The following is a 25,668-nucleotide window of genomic DNA, read 5'->3' on the forward strand; positions in this document are numbered from 1 at the left end:
ACCAAGTCCATCATAGCCTGAGGTTTTTCTGTGTGTTTTCCAATTCATCAGATCCGTAGTCGTGAATGGAATGTACTGCAGAGTCGAAGTTTGAGGTGGCCGTGGTCCGGGTTGCCCTTTAACCAGCACAGGCTCCTCAAGTGCATCAAATACTCTTCTGAGAGGGGCTACTACGTGACCTTTCTCTTCGCTTTGCTCTAGGGGCCTCAAATCATAGGGGATGGTATCTGTCCCAAGGCGTTCTTTTAGCAGCTTTATGCGCCTATGTGCTGGTCCCGGGGGGAAGGTACCGTGATCGTAGTCAGAGTTCACAAGATGAGAGGCGAGGTCTGAAACTGGGAGCCAGGCGGGAACAGGAACGCTGGAAGGTCAGAAGCCGGAGGCCGGGCAGGGAACAGGGACGCTGGAAGGTCAGGAGCAGGAGGCCGGGCAGGGAACAGGAACGCTGGAAGGTCAGGAGCAGGAGGCCGGGCAGGGAACAGGAACACTGGAAGATCTGAAGCCAACAACGACATTGCTCCCGCAACCTGGGACCGGGCTGACTGACCTTTATCTTCTTCTAAGGCCAGGGGCGGTCCCGGCCCCCAGGAGCCCCGCCTTCTCTGGCCTTAAGGCGAGCACTCCTCCTGAGAGCAACCAGTTCCCTTCGCCTCTCTGCCCTAAGCCTCTGCAGTTCAGGAGAGGCCGAAGGGTTACTGGGCCCCGGAGGAGGCTCACCTGTAGACACTGAGTCCTCAAGCACCTCTGGGGCCAGAATGGTTTCACCTGGTGCCTGCTCCTGAGGATCTGACACAGGTGCAGGCTCCTCAGAATCTAGGCCTTGCCCCAGTTCAGCCGGCCCTGGAGGCGGGGACTCCTGTGCAGGCCGGGATTCCTCTGGTTCAGCCTCTGAATCGGAATCCCAGGCCATCACACCATCCCCCCTCCCAGGCCCCCCCCTCAATCGAGGGTCCGGACCCGGCTTGCCGGGGTACGCCGCATGGAACTCTCGGAGGCAGGCAGGCGCGTGGACGTTGGCCACTGGTTCCCAGGAACGGTCCTCCGGTCCATACCCCTTCCAGTCAATGAGATACTGCAGCTTTCCCCTGCGGTATCGGGAGTCCAGAATGCGTTCCACCTCGTACTCAGGCTCTCCCTGAACCAAAACTGGCTGCGGTCGGGGACGGTTCGGGTGGAACTCATCGGGTGGAGCCACCGGACTCAGAAGGGACCTGTGGAAGACCAGGTGAACCTTCAGGGATGCCGGCAACTGGAGACGGAATGCCACAGGTGAGACTTGGTCCATGATAGGAAACGGGCTGGTGAAACGGGCGTCCAACTTCCGCGAAGGTCAAGAGGGGTGGAGGTGGCGAGTGGAGAGCCATACCAGGTCACCGACGTGAAGTTCTGGCCCCACCTGGCGGTGGCGGTCGGCCTGGGCCTTGTACGCTTCCTTGGCCTGGTGCAGTTGCTCCATCAAAAGCTGTTGCTGGGACTGGAGCTCCTGAAGCCACTCCGTCACCGCAGGGACCGTGGATGCCGGCAGCACATCTGGAAACAGCCGTGGATGATAACCGTAACTGGCCTGGAACGGGGTCTGCTGGGTGGACGCATTCACCGCGTTGTTGTAGGCAAACTCTGCCAATGCTAGGTGGTCGACCCAGTCATCCTGCTGGTAGCTGCAGTAACACCGGAGGTACTGCTCCAGCACCGCGTTCGCCCGTTCCGTCTGGCCATCGGTCTGTGGGTGGTAGGCTGACGAGAGACAGATCTCTGTCCCGAGGGTCTGGTGCAAGGCTCGCCAGAACCGGGATGTGAACTGAACACCCCGGTCGGACACCACACGCTCAGGTAGGCCATGCAGGCGGAAGAAATGCTGCAGGTACAGCTGAGCGGTTTCCTTGGCTGTGGGTACAGATGGGCAGGGGGCACAGTGCACCATCTTAGTGAAATGGTCGGAGAAAACTAGAAGGCAGGTACAGCCACGAGACGGGGGTAAATCCACTACAAAGTCCAGCAAAACCGTGTGCCAAGGACGTGGTGGAACTGGCAATGGCTGAAGTAGGCCGGGGGGTCGCTCGGTAGGGCCCTTGGCCCGCCGGCAGACATCACAACCAGCAACATAGCGAGCCACATCAGCCTTCGGGCGGGGCCACCAAAACTCACGGCTTACCAGATGGGTGGTCCGATACCGCCCGAAGTGCCCCGCTGCTGGGGCATCATGGGTCATCCGGAGAACCTCAGCCCGCAGTGGCCCTGGCGGGATGTACAGGCGACCGTGGTGCAGCAGAAGGCCCTGATGCAAGACCAGCCCCGGATACTGAGGGCTGGACCCTTCAGCCAGCTCCCGGAGTCGTTCCTGGGCCCAAGCGTCGACCCGCTGCTGTTCCCGCACCCGAGCCTGCAGTGGCTCCGCCTCCTGGGTGGCCAGGAATGCAGCTGGTGGTAGGATCGTGGTGGGTACTGCTTGCTGTACCGTGTCTGCGTTGTCTTCAGGTTTCCGGGACAGGGCATCCGCCTTCTGGTTTTGGGAGCTAGGGATGTAGCGGATCCGGAACTGGAACCGGGAAAAGAACAACGCCCACCGGATCTGCCTTTGGTTCAGCTTGCGGGTGGTCTGGAGGTACTCTAGGTTCCGGTGGTCAGTTCTCACCTCCACCGGGTGTTGTGCCCCCTCCAGATGGTGGCACCAGACCTCAAAGGCCACCTTGATGGCCAGTAGTTCCCGCTCCCACACGGTATAGTTACGCTCCGCTGGAAGGAGCTAGCGGGAATAGAAGGCACAGGGTAGGAGTGGCGCTTCAGGTCCATACTGCTGAGACAAGACGGCACCGAGAGCCGTACTGGAGGCGTCAGTCTCCACCACAAAGGGTCGAGAGGGGTCAGGATGTTGCAAGATCGGCGCTCTCTGGAAACAGGCCTTCAACCCCTGAAACGCCTCCTCTGCCTCCTTGTCCCAGGAAAACGGCATCTTGGGGCGCAGTAGCCGGGTCAACGGGGTGGTGCGATGAGCATAGTCTGCAATGAAGGTCGGTAATAGTTGGCGAACCCCAGGAAACGCTGTAGGTCCTTGCGGTTCCGAGGTGCCGCCCATTCTCGAACCGCTGCCACCTTCCCAGGATCCATCTGCACCCCATCTGGAGAGAGTCGGTGACCAAGGAAGTCCACAGACCGCTGATGGAACTCGCACTTGCTGAGCTTTGCATACAAACGGTGCTGGCGCAAGCACTGCAGCACGGTCCGGACATGACCCTCGTGGCGAGCCGGGTCACGGGAGTAAACCAGAATGTCATCCAAGTACACTACCACGTACTTGTCTAGCAAGTCCTGGAACACGTGGTTGATGTACCGTTGGAACACAGCAGGCGCGTTGCACAAACCGAAGGGCATAACCAGGTATTCGAACTGCCCGTACCGGGTCCCGAATGCTGTCTTCCACTCATCCCCGGCTCGGATCCGAATCAAATTGTAGGCCCCCCGGAGGTCTAGCTTGGTGAACACCTGCGCCCCTTGCACCCGCTCCAGCAACTCCGAAATAAGGGGCAAGGGGTACCGGTCTGGGATGGTAATTTTGTTCAGGGCCCGGTAATCATGGCAAAGGCGGAGCTCCCCACATTTCTTCTTAACAAAGAGCACTGGCGCAGCGGTGGGCGAGGTAGAAGGCCTAATGAAACCACGCTCCAGGTTCTTGCGCAAGAAGTCCTGCAAAGCCTCGCGCTCTGGCTCTGTTAGAGAGTATAAGCGACTCACCGGTAGGAGCGCTCTGGGCTGGAGGTCTATGCCGCAGTCAAAAGACCGATGCGGCGGCAGCTGGTCTGCCCCCCGTTCCTCGAACACGTCTTGGTAGTCCCGGTACACGGCTGGGAGCGTGGGTGCTGCCTCCTCCGTGGGTGCGGCCGCTAGCATCTCGGACTGAGCATGGGAACATGGGTCTGGGAAGTGCACGGTCCGTTTGACCCAGTCAATCTGAACGTTGTGAGCCTCCAGCCAGTCCATTCCGAGCACCAGGGGGAACCGGGGCATGGAGGCAATGTCCAAGGTTCGCACCTCCCGGTGCTGCTGGAGACACAGGACCAAGGGCTGGGTCTCCCGAGTGACGGCACCCAAACGCAGGAGCCGTCCGTCAATTGCCTCCACCTGTACTGGTTCTGGCTTGTTCTGAAGTGGCACCTGATGATGAGCGGCAAAGGCAGCGTCCATATAGGAGCGGGTTGCCCCCGAATCTACCAAAGCGTGGGTAAGAATCCAGGGCCCACCTGGAGGGTAGAGACGCACCGGTACCATGAGATGTCGCAATTCCACTGGTGAGGGCCCTTCTTGCATGGTTTGGGACCCCATGTTGCTAGGGCCTTTGGCTACCGAGGTTGGCGGTCTCCCTGCGACTGGTAGCTTCTCGGGACAGGAACGGGCGTAATGTCCACCCCCACCGCAGTAAAGACACAGGTTCCCCTCCCGACGCCGCGACTTCTCCGAGGGGGAGAGCCAAGGTCGCGCAGCCCCGAGCGGCGTTGGCTCGACTGGCAACTCGGCTGTGGGCGTGGACCTGCTGGGAAGGACTGGCGCTAGGAGCCGGGAGTGCTGCCGGTCCCGGGCCTGGCGACAGTCCTCCAACCGATCGTCTATCTGCAGGCTCTGCTGAATGAGGGTATCCAGTGTGGTGGGACGATCCATCATGGCCAACTGGTCTAGTATCTCGTCCGACAGTCCCTCAAGATACTGGTCCCGTAGTGCAGAGTCATTCCAAGACAAGTCTTGTGCCAACAACCGAAATTCTGTGGCGTAGGCGGCGGCTGTGGACTTGTCCTGTCTCAACCGACGAATCGCCCGATTGGCTTGGCTCTCCTTCAAAGGGTTACCAAACGCAGTCTTTAAGTGGTTACAAAACCCCACATAGTCCGTTAGCAAAGGAGAGTCTTGCTGGAGCACTGGCAAAGCCCACTTGGCCGCCTGGTCCTTTAACAAACTGATTAAAAAATGCACCTTGGTGCGGTCGTCAGGGAAGTTCCGGGCTCGCCCCTGAATGTACAACTTGGCCTGGGCGAGGAACATGGGAAAACTGGCCTAGGTCCCATCAAATTTCTCTGGCAAGGCCACTGGGTACTTGCCTGGAGCTAGGGTGTCGGCCCCAGGATCTGGAAAGGCTTCCAACCGCTGCTGAAGCGCCGCAACCACATCGCTTAGCTGCTGAACGGTGTGGGTCAAGGCCTGGTTTTCCTGGGCCAATGCCACCAGCGCAGCTGCCGGGTCAGCCATGGCCTCTGGCTCTTCCCGAATGCACCCCAACGAAGGGGGAGTGCGGGTGTGGCGGGAGCAAACTGTGCTGGTCCCGGGGGGAAGGTACCGTGATCGTAGTCAGAGTTCACAAGATGAGAGGCGAGGCCTGAAACTGGGAGCCGGGCGGGAACAGGAACGCTGGAAGGTCAGGAGCAGGAGGCCGGGCAGGGAACAGGAACGCTGGAAGGTCAGGAGCAGGAGGCCGGGCAGGGAACAGGAACACTGGAAGATCTGAAGCCAACAACGACGTTGCTCCCGCAACCTGGGACCGGGCTGACTGACCTTTATCTTCTTCTAAGGCCAGGGGCGGTCCCGGCCCCCAGGAGCCCCGCCTCCTCTGGCCTTAAGGCGAGCACTCCTCCTGAGAGCAACCAGTTCCCTTCGCCTCTCTGCCCTAAGCCTCTGCAGTTCAGGAGAGGCCGAAGGGTTACTGGGCCCCGGAGGAGGCTCACCTGTAGACACTGAGTCCTCAAGCACCTCTGGGGCCAGAATGGTTTCACCTGGTGCCTGCTCCTGAGGATCTGACACAGGTGCAGGCTCCTCAGAATCTAGGCCTTGCCCCAGTTCAGCCGGCCCTGGAGGCGGGGACTCCTGTGCAGGCCGGGATTCCTCTGGTTCAGCCTCTGAATCGGAATCCCAGGCCATCACAGCCTGGCTGTATAGCTTGCTGACCGATCAAGGTCTCCCTGTAACTTCTGTAATAGTTCTCTAGGACTTGGATGTACAGGGGTTTGGGATGGGCAATCAGTTGTTCCACTAAAGGAGACTGTAGATGGAGGTCTACTGGGACTCACAGGTGGAATAACCACTTCTGCTTGGGCTTTATTATAGGACTCCAATGCCTCCTGAAAATATTTATCATAATCTATCAAGGAATCAAGCTCTGTGACTCCAGCTTCGTTATTCGTTCCACTTTCTTGCCTTGGGGTTACAACTGGTGGAGTGTTCGGATTAGGCTCCCTTCGACATGGCGCATAGGGTGGAGGTGGAAGCACCTCTTCCTCTGGTTCCTCAAAAATGGGTTTGAGTTTATTTGACAAGATTCCTTTCCTAGCTTTGGCTTTTACAGCCAATAATTTGCATCGTTGGACTTTGCATTCCCTTATCCATGGAGGATTATTATTTAATGTGCTCAGCCAAGAGTCTATATATGAAAATTGGTCTGGGCATCCTCCAGTTTCTTTGGTGATGTTGGACCAAAGTTTGCTTGCCAAATTTATATCAAAAGTTCCTTGAGGCGGCCATCCAGTATTTTGTTTCGGCCAGTCTAATTCACATAACATTCTCGAGCGCTCTGGCGTCATTTTGACTCCACATGCTCCTGAGAAGGCTTTCTTAAAATTATTTAACATACATTCAAAAAGTGTATTTCCCCCCTTTGAACCTCCAACTCCCATTGTATGGCCCTGTGAAGTATCCACTCAGTCACTCACACACTCGCTTTGTGGGGTTCCTTGCCCAGTGAAGTCGCCTTACTGGGAAACGAAGTAGTACCCACTCCACACCCAGGTCAGCTACAGATTACTCTGTACTTTCTCACCCATACAATGCGCTGGATACTTCACCACACTCTACCTCCCAATCTTTCTCTTTTCCTCCACCAGACCACCATCTGATATACCCAACCACGTGGCGTACTCAGTTCCCCCTTACTGAGACTCAGAAATTTGAGCAAGACTTCTCTTCCTCCCAATTAAGTGGAGGGCCTCAACCCCTTTGTGCACTTACCCTTAGCTGGTTCCCTGTTTATTTCTCTGGTTCCCCCCAGTCCGTCGCAGTCAGTGAGCAGGGTATCAGACAGACGAGACTTCTGCATTCCCCTGGAAAAATGTTCCAGTGCGCGCTGGGTAAGCGGTTAGTGGTCCTCCCTCTTGCACCCTGCCTGCTAAGGTGAAGGGGCTGCGTTCCAGCAGACCACTTATCCGAGTCACAGGCACCATAAAATGTAGCACCCTGCTTGTGGTTAACGCTTAGCTGGAATGAAATATTCAATGCAGCAATAGAGAAATTAAAATAATAATTTATTTGTCAGACAAATAAATGATAGGCACAGTGGTATATGGTTACCAAAGCTCTGCCCCTTCCAGCCCTGATGGCCAGCACTTATATTTCCTCAGCCCAGCCCCCTTGCTCCTCCTTTGGCTGCCTCTGTCCAATCAGCCTGGTTGAAATTCCTATTGGCTGTTTGCTAGAACCAATCATAAAAGATACACCCATTTCCTATTACCTTTTATGGGAGACAAAGAGCTATATTTCCTTCTATCCATAAATGGCAGACAAGTAGCCATATATCTTACATTTGCCTCGACAAGGCACCTTAATTACCAGATCACCTTTTGCCCCTGTTGCCCCTGCATTCCAAAACAAATGGCTAAAACAAATGGCTCGTGGTATTAAATTCTATCTAAACAGAGATCTTGGGTTCACATTCTCACACACCATCAATGAAATAAGAATGTAACATTTCTTACTTTCTAAATCCTTTGCCTAATTACATTAAGCCAACAAAACTCATACATAACATAGATAGCTTTTTAGAAGAAAAGGCCTTTGCAAAGTAAAAAAGGAACTCAGTAAAAAACAGCTTCAAAATAAGCCTCTTCAGTTTACACCCCCCTTTCCCAGCCAGCTGCTTTTGCCATTAGCTCTTCCCAAAATTTATTGCCCTTTAACTCTCTCCGTATACCTTAAACCTTAGGAAAATATGGCTAGAGTTCTGATGGGAGGCACATGGTATTATTTTCTGTTAAACAATAAATATTACTATTTACCAACTCTTAATTAGTGTTTTTGCAGCTTGATTGTATTCTGTAATATGTAGGGTCAGTGTAACATTTGCTCCCAGCCTGTAATTCCCTTTTACAACTTTGAGAAACTTGTCTCCTGCTACTGCTATAAATCAGGGGGGCCCTTGTTCAGGAGAGCAGGAAGATAAACAACTGCCAAAGTACTTAGCCAGCTGGTTTCTGCCTGGCATGAAACATACAAACATTTGCAAATATATCTTTAAGCTCATTTTAAAATACAGGCCTTGATCAGATGCCTCAACATAACCCGGAAGCTGTATGCTGGCTCCCTCAACCAATAAAGTGAGATGAGAGCCGCAACCCCAGAGTCGGCCACGACTGGACCTAATGGTCAGGGGTCTCTTTACCTTTCTTTTTACTTGCAGGTAAATGAATAAATGAGGCTTCTCTGCTACCTAGTAAAAGTGGTGATATTGCAGTGTCCAGCCCACCCAAATGTAATTTTCCAAGGCAGCCACACAACCACTACTGGTCTCCTTGTCATCACTGGGCTACCATTGATTCATATGCAGTAACCACAAAAAATGTAAAATATAAAACGAATCAGCAAATGCAGCCATAAAATCATCACACACCTTAAAGTTAGAGAAAGTTAAAATTCTTATTTAAAAAATCAACAAGGTTGACAAAATTTCTTTCTGAATGTGTTTATTTTACTGAGAGTTCTGAAGCTGCACACATTTGCTGCTTCTTGTTGTTTATTTGTATTTTGTTTTCCGCTCAGGAGCTCAAGCCTGTGTACCTTGTTCTCCCCTCTTTTTATCTTTGCAATTGCCCCGTGAGACAGACTAGGATAATTTTATATATATACATAAACATCAGTTCTTCCCTATGGACTGAGTGGGTGGATGTCGGGCCCCCAGTCAACATGCAGTCAACTGGCCCGGGAAATCCAGTGTTGGCATCACTGGAACTTCAGAAGGGAAATCTGGGAGAAACCAAATTTGACAGATGCACCCATTCCTAAACAGTTTTAAGTCCATGTTCCCTGTTTTCCAAGCCAAGAGTAAAAGTAGGATGGGAGGCATGCAAGATATTTATTTTATCCTGCCTAGCCAAAGACAGCTGAAACTCTGCTGCCGGGTGGTTTTTGGAAGGCTGTCAATATCCGTTCAACTTTTTCTGCAACAGAGTTCAAGGCTAGCAGCTTCAGTTCCTGAAAATGAACATTATTCAACTGTAGCAATATTTATTCAATGCCGAAAGATGTAATCTAATCTGGCAAACAGGACAGCCTTGGGAACAACCTGACAGACCTGTTTGCAAGTTATGAACAAACTCAATCAGCTTACGAGAGAGAGAGAGAGAGAGAGAGAGAGAGAGAGAGAGAGAGAGAGAGAGAGAGAGGAGTGTCTCCTTTATCAGATCAGTTGGCAGCTTTGTGCAACATGGCCATAAAGGAGGAGGAATGGCAGTTGAATGTCAGTAGGAAGCAAGGAGTACAATCTGTGATCTCAAAAACCCATTGCCTACAGTAACCTCCTCCAACCAAACTGACTGGGGCTCCTGGGGTTGCAGTTCAACATCTGGACGACACCCAATAAGGAGAGTCTGGTCCACAGCCAAGCTCAGTGGTACAACCATACCCTTGCCTCACCTGTTGGGCAGAATCACCATTTTGTTCATAACAAATGTGTTTTTGCCACAACAGAATAACATGGCTGGTTTTCTCCCATATATATTCTACATGGAAACAAAGCCCATGGGCCATGCTGTGGTTTCATGTGTTCCGTCTCTGTTACAGTACATTCATATATTGATCCAAATGGACCCATTGGTCTGACTCAGTCACAAAGGCCTTTCAAATCTGAGATTGCTTCCCAACAGCTTTTACTAATATGTCTGCCATTTTTAAATTGTTTCTGCTGGGTATACCACCACTTTGAAAAAGTGAGAATTATGACTATTCAAATAAATAAAGTATGTAAGAAAAATCAAGGAATACGTTTCCCCATCTTGTAACAGATGACACACCCAGCCACATAGAGTTGCAAGTTCTACTGTTTATTTGGGATTTCAGCCTATAGATGAGTAGCAGGTGAGTTTAGCAGTCATGGAAGGAGTTGACATCCCTCTGGGTGCAGATTCTTCTAGACGGCCAGCCAGGGTTCCTCCTTGTTAGTCCCTACTAACAATAATTTGTGGTGTCTTTCTACAAATGCAGGGGCTCTTGGTTTCACAATTTCTGCTGTCCCATGCAATGTAATCTATGCGGAAAGAAAAATAAGGCAGCTGAGATACCAGGGTGATTTGTGGGTTGCAGGATCTGTGCTCTCCTTGGGATGCAACCTGCCAGGGTTGTTTATTTTATGCATTACATGTTTACAGCTACGCATCTACAAACATTCCCTGGACAACATACTGCAAAACAATATTAAACAGGCAATATAGGTTATTAAAACTAATAATTAAAATATTAACTGTCTTCTGTCTTATTAGAAAAGTGTTGTTCACTCCACGGCCTTTTAAGGCTAGTTCACACATTCATGTGGGATGACCACAGCCTCAATTATTTATTTTCTTTTGAAATAATATATACTGTATATTCTGCCTCTGTATGAATTATCCAAGGTTACCTACAATACACAAGGACTACAAACAGCACACAATACAAAAAAAGTACAAAAAACACATAGGGTTTTCTGCCTAATAAAATAAACTCAAGAGAGACAATGATATGAAATTCAGTTAGGAGCAATCCTTCGCAAAGCTTGCAGAGTGGAAAATTGTCTTCTTTGCCTATCTGAAGCAATAGAACATGAACATGTCGTCTTTGCTATATGGAAGGATACATATGAATGAAACAGCTGTCGCACACTAAAACCATGGACACATATATACCACCATAAAATAAATGCATATATCACCATAAACACAACATTTGACAATAGAGGCAGTTCTCTGATTCAGCTCTTGAGGTCTTTGTTCCTATAGGGAAGGATGCGACTGAAGTGAGATCAGCATAGCCTAAAACTCCAGTTCCTCTAGGTTGGTAGCTCTGAAGCATGTGAAAAAAAGGTGCCAATTTGAAGGAAGCTTCTCAGCCAAATTTGGGGAATCTGTCTGAGTGGAAGCCCAAAACTTCACCCAAAATTCAGTTCAGTCCAAGGCAGAATTCAGAACCAGTCCTTGTGGACCTCTGCAAATATTGGGGGTGACAGATCTTTTAGATCTGTGAATTTAAAGAGAAATGAACTTACTCTCAATTATGCTTCTTCCTTTTCAGATGGGATGTCTGGATGTCCTGCAGAATTCAAGATGGGAAGATGATTATATGTGTTTACATCCAAAACAAGAAGAAGTGTCCAATTCTGACAACATCGAGCTTCCTCAGATGATAAGGGGAAAGGGTCCCCATCTGCCCAATCTCCACCTGTCTCCTTAGGGTGGCTCCTTTCTGGCTGTTGGGATAAAAGCCCCCGTTCACTTTTACACTTTCTGCGTTCCAAATGGGTAGGTCTTGACTAGAAGCACAATTGTTTTAGAACAGTTTAGTGCTGAACTCATGTTACATGCCTGCTGTAAGTAAAGCTGAGCCTGGTGCTCAGTTATCAGCAAATGGGGATAGGCCTCAATTGCACCACTAAGGGCTTATCCATATTTCTTATCCACCCGAGAAACCTTTTTACTCACCAGATGAATCCACCTTCACACCAAACACTTGGACTTCACACAGGGTGAGATACTGAATGCCTGGGATGGTAAGTGTTACATACTGTCCTTTGAATCCTCCACAATTGTAATTGCGGGTTTCTCCAGCACCCAGTGAGGTGATAGTGGCACACCTTGAAAAAGAAATCCATTCATGTTAATAATATTAGGTGACTGAAGGACACCATCAACTGCAACATGATTTATCCTAGAAATGGCTAACCAGTAGACCTCGAGACGTTTCAGGAACCCAACTCCCATCAGCCCCAGGCCAAAGGTCAGGGGTGATGGGAGTTGTAGTCCAGCCACATCAGGATGGCTGCTGGTCAACCTGATCCACACTGAAAAGAATAAAAGATACAGATGAATAATGGAAGATCACTGCATTACACAGATATATTTTTTATCTGTGGTTTCTGCATTGTCTCATCTTTCCCATGGTATTGTCTTCTCTGTGCCTTATCCTTGTGACCCCCTTGAGAACATTCAACCAGCAGGTACCTGGGATTTGCAGAACCGCCATTCTCAAAGGAGTTGCCAATGCGGATTTCAGCCCCATCCAGCCGGTCTGCACAACAGTCTTCTCGATTGGTGATGCTTATGCTAGACACATCAAATTCTCCCTTCAAGTCCACAGCCCACCATGGATTCGGCTCTCTATCCGTGTGAGTGCATGATCTACGCATATAATTAGTGGAGGTGGACCCATCAATGGCATTCTTTGCAACTCCTAGTTGGTTGTAGGTACTGGACTGGGATGCCTCACCTTCGAGGGCCACATTGGGAACTGCAGGAAAGGGAAAGTAATGCTCACACAACTAAACAAGAAAACTAGTTCTGGGTTTCCAGATATTGCTTGAACAATGCAGCGCCCTTATCTCAGCTTTGTCACACCCACTAGTGTGGATGCAACATAGCAGATTATATACATCAAAAGAGTGTGTACACACACACAGTTCAACTTGTAGCTCTCAGTAGAGAAACAAATGATTGGATAGCAACATGAGTCACCAATCTGGACGTGCCCATGGTATGGTCATTTGCTGACTGGCCTTTGTCTTGGTTAATAGTGTATTTGTGTGTGTTTGTAGATGAGACAGAGATAGAGATATTAAAGCTTAATTGTTTTAAATGATATTTTCCCCAATGTTTTTAGCTGTTCCTATTTTACATGTTAGCCACCTTAAGTCCCTGTTAGGGAGAAATAAATAGGATAGATAGATAGATGATAGATAGATAGATGATAGCTAGAGAGAGAGAGAGAGAGATGATAGATAGATACATGATAGATGATAGATGATAGATAGATAGATAGATAGATAGATAGATAGATAGATAGATAGATGATAGATAGATAGATAGATGATAGATAGATAGATAGATAGATAGATAGATAGATAGATAGATAGATGATAGATAGATATAGATAGATATAGATAGATGATAGATAGATGATAGATAGATAGATAGATAGATAGATAGATAGATAGATAAATAGATAGATATAGATATAGATGATAGATAGATAGATAGATGATGATAGATAGATAGATAGATATAGATAGATAGATAGATAGATAGATAGATAGATAGATGATAGATGATAGATAGATAGATAGATGATAGATATAGATGATAGATAGATGATAGAGATAGATAGATAGATAGATAGATAGATAGATAGATGATAGATAGATAGATGATAGATAGATAGATAGATGATAGATAGATAAATAGATAGATATAGATATAGATGATAGATAGATAGATAGATGATGATAGATAGATAGATATAGATAGATAGATAGATAGATAGATAGATAGATAGATAGATGATAGATGATAGATGATAGATAGATAGATAGATGATAGATATAGATGATAGATAGATGATAGAGATAGATAGATAGATAGATAGATAGATAGATAGATGATAGATGATAGATAGATAGATAGATAGATAGATATAGATTAGATAGATGATATAGATAGATGATAGATGATAGATAGATAGATAGATAGATAGATAGATAGATAGATAGATGATAGATAGATAGATAGATGATAGATAGATAGATAGATAGATAGATAGATAGATAGATGATAGATAGATAGATAGATAGATAGATAGATAGATAGATAGATAGATATAGATAGATAATAGATAGATAGATGATATAGATAGATAGATAGATAGATAGATAGATAGATAGATAGATGATAGATAGATAGATAGATAGATAGATAGATAGATAGATGATAGATAGATAGATAGATAGATAGATAGATGATAGATGATAGATAGATAGATCTTAGACAGATAGATAAGAGAGAGAGAGAGGTGGATAGATGGATAAACAAATGTTACAAGGCCAATGGATATTGTTGTGTGCACCCCAATCTCCAAGCAGCAAGAAACTCCAGGTGTGCTGGAATGAAGTTTCCTTGGAAAGAAGATCTTTGGAGACTGTGATGTCTTTAGGATATATAGTTTCATTTATAAATACATACAACCTGAGCACAAGACGGTGGGCAACAGGGCAAACTCTTTCTTTTCTTTTTAAAAATAATTGTTATGAAAGGTTTTCTTAGTTTACAAAAGTACATGCATTGTGTCTTTTTCAGGTTGTGTTTTCTACAGATCAGTTACATTTGTTGTGAGACATAAGTCTTTCTAATATGAATGGCAGGACTTACCTGGCCTGCTAATGCCATTACCTGAACAAAGTAACTGGTTTGACTGGTTTCCTTGTATAGAGTCTAATCTCTATCACAGATTTTGAAGGGAATCATCAACCAGACTGACCCCTCAAAACCGTAATAATATATTCCAGCCTAGAATATTAAGAACTTCTTATTTCAAACACCTGAAAGTGCCCATTCCCAGCTCAGACAACTATTTCTCCAGCAAAAAGTAATTATGCCAACAAATACTCAGGTATTTGTTGGGAAATTTTTATACATACCTGGGGGAGCTCTCCTGTGACCAAAAACTTGAACTTCACAGAGGGTTAGATATTTGGCTTCTCCTGGAATGGTAATAGTCACATACCGTCCCAGCATTCCTTCACACTGATATTTTTTTGTTTCTCCCAAACCCAGTGAAGTGATGGTGGCACACCTTGAAAGGAAACCAGTATGTTAGCCTTAATGAGAGATTTAAAGAATACAATCAGCAACAAGTTCAATACCTGGCGGGGGGTGAGGGGCAAGCATGAACAAGATCTTATGCTAATGAATACTTTATCCAAAATATGGCAAGGATACCAGTCAATTCACTAGTCAAATACTGTCACTTAGCCATTCACTTAGCCCGTAAACTGACCAAGTATTTGGCTTTGTTTTTTGCAGTCAGATGAGGATTAGACCATGTGAAAAATGAACATAAGATTTTAGCTGCAGTTCATTCATTTTCAGCTTTGTATTCTTGTTATTAAAAATGCTAGTCTACTGTTAATTGTGAAAGAGTCTTGCTTATTCTTCTAATAAAGTTAATCCTTTAAGAAATACTTTATCATTGCTTTACCATTTTTGATTGGCCACTTGACTAAATCGGACTAGCCAAATGCCCAGTCCTAGGCCTGGCATCCTTGGGTAGCTGACATTGGCAATACCTGGGATTTCTGATGCCTCCTTCATCATCCGAGTCCCCAACTCGAATTTCAGCGCCATTTATTCTTTCCGCACAACAGTCCCCTCGATTGGTGATCACTACACTGGACACATCAAATCTTTCCCTAAGGTCCACTGTCCACCACGGATTAGCTTCTTCTTGGGTGTGAGTGCAGTGTCCACGCAAATAGTCAGCAGAGGTAGAGCCATCATTGGCATGCTCAGCAGATCCCAGATCATTGAAGATGGTGGACTGGAATGCCTTTCCTTCAAGAGCTGCATTGTAGACTACAAGGGGGAAAAAACCAACGGAAGAATGGTGTTTCCACTAATAAACAGCTTAGCAAAACTATCCAGAAGGAAAATGAACTTGCAAAGTAGGCTCTCAAATATTAGTGGAATGAATAATTAACATTTGGGGGTTCTGTGCACACCAGGGCATTGCATTCATGCATACATGAGTCCTTGTTTCTGTATGTGTATTTGAGTACCTCCATCCACAAGAGGGCTTTTACTTTATGCGTCCCAAATCTCATGTTCCCATCCACAGTTGTAGGGACTGCTTGATAGGATGTACTTAGGGAAGAGTGGTTTATGATATCAAGAGTAATATTTTAACATTGGCACTTATAAATCAAGTGTCCTCTGTGTGAGCATACAAGAACTCTTGGGTAAGTTTTCTATGCAATCTATAAGAAAAATACATATACCACCAGGTTTGATAGTTCACACCCATCTTCAATAAAAGGGTCAGCTTACCCGTTGTATAGGGTTGCCACTTCTCTTTTGCTTCTTCCCATGGCTGTTTGGGTTCTCTTGGCTTCTCCCATTGTTCAATTGGTGAAAAAACTAGTGGAAGAAATCAATGTAAGTAAAAGATTAGCAATATATGAGAAAGATTTCATTCTGGGTGCTTTGTTGTATTTCTAAAAAACAGGTAGCAAGTCTGAATGAGTTTAGTGTGAATCTAGCACCAAGAAGCAAATTTAGTTCCAAGAAAAAAATGAACTTCAACTCCCATCATCCCTGGCCATTGGCCATGCAGGTGGGGGCTGATGGGAGTAGGAGTCCAATAACATCTGAAAGGTCCCAGGTCACTGCCTTAAGGATTCCTGGGTGGGAAGGAGGGCTGTGTCCTGAAAGGTGAAATGAGCCACCTTATAGAGACTTAGGAACAAGAGGGACAAGTGTAGAGTTGCTGGAAGTGTTTGGTGAGGTGAAGAAGACCAAATTTACCATATTGATTCAAACTAATCAGCTAAATAAATACTGGTTGTTCATGTCTTGTATATAACATTTTAGGCTTTTGGAACACATGAATGTGAGGATCATTTACTGACCTTCTGCTTCTTGCATAGTTCCAGATGAGGTCTCTTTTTCATCTCCTAGACAAAACATATATTGAGTGTCAAAGTAAGACTTCCTAGGTGATGAAAAATATCTGAGCCATGCCAAACCTTACTTAGAAAACAACAATCCCAAGTATACTTGGTTGATGGGGATCACTGGTACCACAAACCCCCAATTAGCACAGAACTTGAGAAGAATTTTGTCAGTGTCCCACAGGAATATCAATGAATATAATGGGTATGGGAAAAGGGAAGAACAGGTGTAAACATTCTAGACTGAGTCAACAATCGAACTCTGAGCCTTCTCCTAACTAAAGTTGCCAGCTTTCTACTGGTAAATCTTCCATGCCTCTAAGGGAGCAGGGCAGAGGTTTACAGGCACAGCTTTACCCTCAGGGCATCAGCATCTTATTCATGAAGATGTTAAAGTCATCTATATGTCGTCTGTTGTAGGGCAGGTGAGCATGGCTTTCCTGATATAGTCCCCTGGCCAAAACAGGGAGGCCTAGCAAGCCTATATAGGCCTATAGGCTAAAATTTCCCACTTCTGGTGTGTATCATCACTTGATACTGTAGTTATTAAAAGACAAAGAAGCACATGTGACATGAAGCATCCCATAGAAGAGATGGCTTCCTTCTCCAGAGCTTCCCTTGCCAAAGACTTCCTAGCCTAGACATCTCCCATCCATTTCTTTTCAAGGACAACATCGGCCAGCAGCCCACGAAACCACAACATGACAAGGAAACCTCCGCACCTGAGGAAGGTAGCATTTCACCAAACACTTCAACTTCACACAGTGAGAGGATATGAATGCCTGGGATGGTGATAGTCACATAACGTCCTTGCAATTCTCCACAGTCAAAAATGGCTGTTGCCCCTGGGGCCAATGACCTGATTGTCGCACACCTTGAATAGAAACCGGTTCGTGTGTTAGTATTAACCAGAAGTCATACTGCAGGATAGGTGAGAGGCAACATGTCTCTGAATATCAGTTACTAGGGTCAATGGCTGTAGAGGGCTGTTGTCCTCATGTTCTATATATGGGGTCCCAGCAGGCATGTGGTTGGCTACTACAGAACACAAGGTGCTAGACTATTCAATCTTGGCCTTCATCTAATCTAGCAGGGCTCTTCTTAGGATCTTAAGGAAGAAAAGTCAAGTATGATCCCATCAATAACATCACTCTGTTACCGTACCATGGATTTGTGATTCCTCCTTTTACTGGTGAGCTTCCAATTCGAATTTCAGCCCCATTTATCCGCCTCGCACAGCAGTCTCCTCGATTGGTGATGCTAACCCTGGACACACGAAACTCTGCTCCCAAATCCACTGTCCACCATGGATTAAATTCTAGTTGTGTGTGTGTGCAGCTGCCACGCATATAGTCACTAATTATATGCCCATCGATGGCATTCTCAGGGTTTCCAAGTGCATTGTAGATACTGGACTGAAATGCTTTCCCTTCAAGAGCCACATTGGGAACTATAAGAAAGAGCAGAAAATCTTGAAAGAATCTTGAAAGTGTTCAGGATCCAATGAGCCCAAGATCGCTTATTCCCCATTTGGTTTAATTTCATTTCGTATACAAACATAGCAGCTCAGGAGCGTCAAGTCCAGCGTGAATGTCTATGTGAATGTCTGGATTTATTACAGTTTAAGGTTACTTTTTATCTTCTTTTTTTGGGGGGGATGTAATTGTTTTGATTTAGACCATGAAACTCTTTATAATCATAGGCCATTCATTGTTTTCTTTTGCATATGTTTTATTATTGACTTAGTAAATCACACAGCTACATCCTGTATTTCTTTATAAGCAATTGTGATTATTTTTTAAAATAATGCTTATTTCATTTCTTTTTTATGTAAGCTGTCTGCACTTAAATCACTGAGCACTGGTGATGAGAATATACAAAATGGATCTGCAATAAATATATGAATGAATTATAAGTGCTAGTCTTATTATTAAAGTTGGGGGCCCATCAATCAGTGGGTGAGCAAATGCCTTGAATTCTCACGTCCTAAATTCATTCACCAGCATCTCAAGTTGAAGCGGGGATGGGGCATCCATGGCCCTCAAGATTGGTTGGACTCCAACTCCTATCAACACAAACCACTTCCAATGGCCAAGGATGGATGAGCTCAGCAGCTTCCCTTGAGTTAAAGGATATCAGGAAGTAGCGCTGAGTGACTTTAAAGAACTCACATTGCAGAAATTGCTTAAAAGTGGCTGAATCATGCCCAAACTGGCACCCACATTTACAAGACTACAATACCAGCAACATTCCTTCCCAACTAGCAGTATGCAATGGTCCACTTACCAGAAGTGTTAACTTGTTCTCCTGGTGTGAGTGGCTTGTTCTTCTCTGGCTCATGGTCAGCTGCCAAAGAAATTTATAATAAAAAGAAATAAAAGGCTTAGCTGAGCCTTTATCTGCTGCTGTAATTCATTCAGCACAGTCTAGAGAGATTTATTTATTTATTCATTCTTGGGTTCCCGTTGATAAAATTATCAGAGCAGCATGCAGAGAAAAAGAATGAAATGTCAATCACAACAATTAAAACCGTGCAAAGATAAAATCCTAAAAATTTAACAGAGAGTATAAAAGTCATAATCAAGAGTCCAGGAAAGTGGACTTCCGGGATGGAAACATGGTGGACTAGATATCTCTGGTCGGCCCTCTACCAGCAGAGATTATGATGTAGTGATTAATGATAGCCAAGCTAGAAATCTTGGTTATTGAATTATCCCTGGGGAAACAGAGATAACAGGGATTAACTTCCAATGCTTTCCACACTGCAGCCCCTTCTACGCTGCATTCCATCTCTTCTATCTGACCTGGAAAGTGACACAAATGGTCAGCCAAAACATTTTGCTATGTCTGTTTTGAGTTAGCGCCCAGGTGTTAATCCAGCATCTCTTCTTGAAGGTCTTTGACATGTTTTGGGAACAGGGGAGTAAACTGTGGGATTGGAATGCCCACAGAGCCTACTGAAAGCTTGGTTGCCAAGGTAACTGGAGTTAAAATGAGATAGTTGAGACCTTATGTTTTGGGGGACCCCAAGGAAGTTGATTCCAATGTGGAGTCATATACATATCTTTACATCCCATGACTTGCAACCTTTCTTGATGCATGTAGAAGGATGTTTTGAAGTTTTATGACTATGCTATATATTGTTCTGATGTGCCTCATGTCAGTCTTTTCTAACTAGCAGTTCTGCTGAAGGTGTGGGTTACAGGGGAGGAGAGGGGGGAGGTTTTAGAAAATATTGTGCTGGGTTTGGAATGGATTATAATGATGTAACTGTCATGGCTTCCTCTATAGAATTGTGGGGGAAATTACTTTAATGAAAGATTCCCTCATATAACGCTACAGTTCCCAGGGAACTCTGGCATGGCAGAATCATAGCATTGGGAGGAACCTCAAAGGTAATCTGCTTCAACACCTTCTCAGTGAAGAAAATCTGCCACTACAGCATCCAGAATGACCATTAATGAATGTCAACATTATAGACATTGTGTTTCTCCTGTATATTAGGCTGGATACACACCATCCATTTAAAGGACATACCTTCCTGTAAAGAATCTTGGGAACTGTAATTTACCTCTCACAGAACTACAGTTCCCAACACCCTTTTATAAAATACAGATCCCAGGAATTTGGGGGGGGGGAGCATGCAGTTAAATGTGCTTTAAGTACATGGGATATATGCAGCCTCAGTCTCTTTGCACATAAACAGATACCAATATCTTTCCTTCTTACCACTGGAATCTATCTTTTGACCAAACACCTGGACTTCACAAAGCGTGAGGTATCCGCCCCTTGGTAGGGTAATTGTAACAAACTGGCCTTTTGACGCTTCGCAGTAAAAACTGCGTGTTTCCCCAGCATCCAAAGAATTTATTATAGCACATCTAGAAAAGAAAAGAAAACATCAAGAAACAGTACTAAACAATAATTGAAGAACTTTATCAGAAAGGTGAAATCACATGAAAATTTCAGGAAAGAGAGCAAATATTTGCTATGTTTGGGGAACTCAAATAGCTAGGGATCTGTCTGAAACTTTTCCACTACATTGTTCTCCCTGTGCCATAATACTGTAAAGCAGGAATGCCACAGGATGTTGCAAAAACAGAAGTGGAAATGGCCAATGTTCACAAATTCACTCCATGTGTGGAACAGAAATCGATCCAGTGAATACGATCAGCGTTTGCTGTTTTGGCTTCTTTCAGACAATATATAATTTGATTACATTACACACACACACCAATTTGCACTGCATTTTCTTTACATTTAAATGAGTGGGGTGGCATCATAGGACATTGTAACTTATATAATTTATGTACGGAATTACATAAATTATGTAATTTTGCCACAGCGCACAGCAAAACAAAATAATGTAGCTTTTGGCAGACAGTGAACTGCAGTGGAATGGAAACAGTCCTGGATGTGATGAAAACAGGGCAGAACAGATTATTGTACCTCATGACATCTCAGTGTGTAAGACAGAATAAGGAACCTGTGGCCCTCCAAATAATTGTTGAATTCCCAAATCGCAACCCTAACCAATGTGGACAATGGCTAAGGATGATGAGAGTGGTACTACTGTAACACGTGGAGGACCGCAGCTTCCCCTTCCCTGACTAGAAAGTATCCGATCCATATACAGTACCTAGGATTTGTGGTGCCTCCTCTCTCTGTGGAGTCCCCAACTCGGATTTCAGCCCCATTAAGACGGTGAGCACAGCAGTCTTCCCGATTGGTGATGCTTACATGGACTACTTGATACTGCGCCTGCAAGTCTACCGTCCACCATGGATTACTTTCATAATCTGTGTGGGTGCAGGATCCCTCTGTAAATATACCTACTAAAGACCCATCAATGGCATTCATAGCTCCTCCTAGCGGGTTGTAGGTGCTGGATTGTAAAGCTTCTCCGGTGAGGGCCACATTGGAGACTGAAAGAGAGTGGGGGGAAGTTTCCATTTTATTGCCAGAGGTGTGGATTAGCTCTCGTTCCTTAGTATGAAAGCTTACAGTGCACTTTAGTGGCACTAAAAACCCCACCGAAAACAAAGGAACAAATTAGTTACGACTAATTCAAGTTCCATTGTCAATTAAACTAACCCCTGAGCAGACATAGTTAGAATTGCCCTGAGAGTCCTATCAAATTCAATGCAGTTTACTCTGAGGTAAATAAGTTAGGAGTGCTTCTATTAGTGCCTATAATTATGAATTGTCACTGAATAGTTAGCTGTGGTCCATACTGAAAAGAGCCCCAGGGGGCAGAAGCTGGTGGGAAACAGTAGTTTCCAATGAAGAGGGCACATCGAGTACTTCAGGAATTTATCTTCGCTTGGATTAACTACTGTTAAGAAATATTTCTTAACGTAAACAGGGACCCTGATCTAAAGGCAGGCAGTCACATAGGAAGCCCTATTGAAATTAACAGGATAGCAATGAACTTGTTCTTTTCATTTCCAGCAGGAAGTAAGACAGCCTTCTCTGGGTTGGTTGGTTGTTTTTTAAGATTTTATTTTAAATTATTGAATAAAACAGTAACATGAGAACTACTGAGAATACAAATCAAGTAAGCAGAATACAGAGCCCTCTCTTAATAGTAATTCTTAGCCCTAACCCCCCCCCACACACACACACAGAGGACTGTAGTTCCTTCCAGCTCTCACCAGGAATCCTTCATTTCTCCTCCCAGCCTCTCACCTGGGAGACCGACATTTCCTGTCTCTCACCCAGGCATCTACCATTTACCACCCCCATGAGACTACAATCATTGGACATTAATAAAGGCCCCAGTCATTGCACTCGAAAGAAAGAAAGAACAAAAAGAAGAGAAACAAAGAAGAGAAACAGAAAAAAGAAAGCAAGGGACAATACAAAGAAAGACCAGTGAAGAAAAATAGAGGGAAGGAAAGACACACAGTTCTTGGTAACACACCCTCCAACGCAGGTCGGGAAGGCAGGATGGTCAAAAGCAGCAGCGAAAGGCAGTATTTCACGGTCCTTCTTGGAACCATCATGTCCTCTTTCTTGTAGGATCTGTAAAAAGAGGCTGGCCAGGCTCAGGAGAGAACACTTCCCAAGAGAAGCGCTCTTGATTTGAGTGCCCCAAACAGAATTGGAACGAGGTTACTGAACTCTGGTGGATGCTGCTCTCCTCCAATCAGAGAACTGTTCAAAATCAAGACCATTCAAAGGTACATTTCAAAGGTTCATTTTGTGGCTTGAAGAAATATTTGACCTGTTGCCAGTTCCAACAAAATAGGGTTGACAAAGGCCAGAGTCTGAGGTAAAGGTAAAGTAAAGGTACCCCTGTTAGGTCCAGTCATGGACACCTCGGGGGTTGCACGCACATCTCACTCTATAGGCCAGGGAGCCGGCGTTTGTCCGCAGACACCTTCCAGGCCATGTGGCCAGCATGACTAAGCTGCTCGAACTGCTAGGTTGGCAGGAGCCGGGACTGAACAACGGGAGCTCACCCCGTCACGGGGATTCGAACCGCTGACTTTCTGATCAGCAAGCCCCAGGCTCTGTGGTGTAGACCACAGCGCGTCCCCGCATCCCTAGAGGTAAATGAGGCAAAAGATCAGAAACAGTACATGAAATATGGTCTGAAATGAAAATCAATAGGAGGCCTGTTCTTTCTTTCAGAACAAAGTGACAGCAACCATTTTACTCGCATCCGCTTGATGTGCGGTCATGCACACGTTCATCACTGCTGACCTGGAGGTGGCCCGAAAATGGGGAGGAATGGGGTCAGGGCAGACTTATGTGTGCAGGGGTCAGGAATGGAACAACTGCGCAGCCTGCATAACAAGATTACTGAAACTACATGCAGCCTCCAATAGCAAAAATAACAAGAGACCTTCACCGTTTCACCTTGGTCCTAGAAACCCCCCTCCCATGATGTTTCTCAGTGTCCCTCTCCTGCAGCAGCTTCTTATAAGGCTTCCAAAGACAAGGGGTGGGATAGCAGGGAAATGTGCTAACTGAATACCAATGTGCTAACTGAAACACAGTCATCCTTCAAATTTGCACTTCTCCCCGGGTCCTTCACAAGCAATCTCAGGCTCCTTTGTCTAGCCTCTCATTGCTCCGCCCTTTTCATTCCTCTTGGTATTCTGTGAGACCAGGGGGAAGGGGAGCTAGTCGGAGCAGGAGTGAGAGACTCCCTGGACTCTTCAGCAGCCAGCCTCATCTCTGCCTCTTGGCCCGATCCTCTCCAGCCTCTTTTTCTGCCTCTGAAATGGGACTGCTCTGTTTCTCAGCCTCTTCCTGCTCACTAAATCCTGATACCTCTTCAGTTTCCATCAACTCCTCCTCCCAGTCTGCTCTCTCTTCTCCCTCTGACCACTCATCCCTGTCCCACCCCCAACCCCCTGGCTCTCAGTCTGGGGGATCCCCTGGGGGTTCCCCAGCTGGTGCCTCTCACCACTCCTCTGTATCCAGCCAACCCATGACACTGCCTGGGTCTCCCAGACACCCTCCCAGAGCAGCACGGGAAAAAGAAATATCTTGTTATTGCTGCTAGTCTGACGCTGGATGGAGGAGGAAGCTAGCTAGATGCATCTTTAAGTGCAGTCCTCCATATCCACAGTATTTTATCCACTGCCCAAGCATACTGCCTTTACAGTGGAAAACGCAACTGGCTGGCTTGAGTAAGACTTACTTGATACTGGTATGATTCCTTGACTTTGCAGGGTCCATCCCAATGCAGTTTTTCATGTCAGCCACACAGCCACTACTGGCCTGCATGTCATCACTGGGCTGCTATTGATTCATATGCAACAACCATAAAACAAAAGTGTAAAATATAAAACAAATCAGCAAATGCAGCCCTAAAATCATTGCCTCCCCTGACAGCTAAGTTAAATCCCTATAGGTTGTTGCTTTTTCTTTATTGAGGTTGATAAAATTGTGGGGTGTGTCCCCCCCCCCCTCGAATGTGTTTATTTTGCAGAGAGTTCTGAAACAGCAAACATTTGTTGCTTCTTGTTGTATATTTGTATCTTGCTATTCAGCTCAGAAGCACAAGGTTGTGTATCTTGTCCTCCCCTCTTTTTATCTTTGCAACAGCCCTGTGAGGCACACTAGGCTAAGTTAATAAATGTACATAAGCATATATGGATGGATGGATGGATGGATGGATGGATGGATGGATTGGGTGGATGCAGGGCCCCCAAACCAGTGTTGGCATCACTGGAACTTCAGAATGGGAGAAGGGAAATTTGAGAGAAACTAAAATGGACAGACGCACCCCGTCCCTATACAGTTTTAAGACCATGTTCCCTGTTTTCCAGCCCAAGAGTAGAAGCAGAGTGGGAGGCATGCAAGATAGTTTTATCTTGCCTAGCTAAAGACAGCTGGAACTCTGCTGCCCGGTGGTTTCTGGAAAACTGTCAATATCCATTCAACTTCTTCTGCAACAGAGTTCAAGGCTAGCAGCTTCAGCTCCTGAAAATCAACATTATTCAACTGCAGCAATATTGATTCAAGGCCTAAAGATTTAATCTAATCTGGCAGCCTTGGGAACAGCCTGATGGACCTGTTTACAAGTTATGAACAAACTCCAGCTATGCAAAAGAGAGAGTGTGTTCACTTTATCAGATGTATGAAGTGAGAGTCTTGGTTGGCAGCTTTGTTCAACATGGCCATAAAAGGGGAGGAATGGCAGTTGAATGGCAGTAGGAGACAAGCAATACGTACAATCTCAAAAACCCATTGCCTACAGTAACCTCCTTCAACCAAGCTGACTGGGGCTCCTGGGGTTGTAGTTCAACATCTGGATGACACCCAATAAGGAGAATCTGGTCCACAGCCAAGCTCAGTTGTAGAACCAACCCTTGCCTCACCTGTTGGGTAGAATCACCATTTTGCTCATTCTAAATGTGTTTTTGCCACCACAGAATAACATGGCTGGTTTTCTCTCATATATATTCTACCCAGAAACAAATCCCATGGGCCATGCTGTGCTTTCA

The 25,668-nt window shown here is 46.0% G+C and overlaps 1 protein-coding gene across 2 annotated transcripts; it reads right to left on the minus strand.

The window, feature by feature from the left end:
- Positions 1-10,043: 10,043 nt before the first annotated feature.
- On the minus strand, positions 10,044-22,802 carry LOC307225492 (uncharacterized protein). Of its 2 annotated transcripts, XM_079993378.1 has the most exons (14): positions 22,629-22,802; positions 21,345-21,630; positions 20,435-20,586; positions 18,992-19,051; positions 17,870-18,155; positions 17,428-17,579; positions 16,664-16,708; positions 16,083-16,172; positions 15,326-15,611; positions 14,678-14,832; positions 12,213-12,498; positions 11,694-11,845; positions 11,261-11,304; positions 10,044-10,267 (listed from the first exon to the last, which is right to left on the minus strand). In XM_079993378.1, the coding sequence occupies exons 1-13, from the start codon at positions 22,708-22,710 to the stop codon at positions 11,267-11,269; spliced, it is 2,070 nt and encodes a 689-aa protein (XP_079849504.1). In that variant the 5' UTR covers positions 22,711-22,802; the 3' UTR covers positions 10,044-10,267; positions 11,261-11,266. The 2 variants fall into 2 exon arrangements, with proteins under 2 accessions (XP_079849504.1, XP_079849505.1); XM_079993379.1 differs by lacking the exon at positions 16,664-16,708.
- Between the last annotated feature and the right edge of the window lie 2,866 nt (positions 22,803-25,668).

The sequence above is a fragment of the Podarcis cretensis genome (genome assembly GCF_951804945.1).
Source record: "Podarcis cretensis genome assembly, chromosome: 10".
Classification (NCBI taxonomy): Eukaryota; Metazoa; Chordata; class Lepidosauria; order Squamata; family Lacertidae; genus Podarcis; species Podarcis cretensis.

Excerpts from the sequence above, each read along its gene's own strand:
- LOC307225492 (XM_079993378.1), bottom strand. The coding sequence starts at position 22,710 with ATGATGGTTCCAAGAAGGACCGTGAAATACTGCCTTTCGCTGCTGCTT. Across the intron at positions 17,580-17,869 it reads GGAGGAATCACAAATCCATG|GTGTGCGACAATCAGGTCAT; the intron begins GTACGGTAACAG and ends TTTCTATTCAAG. Across the intron at positions 16,173-16,663 it reads AACTATGCAAGAAGCAGAAG|TTTTTTCACCAATTGAACAA; the intron begins GTCAGTAAATGA and ends TTCTTCCACTAG.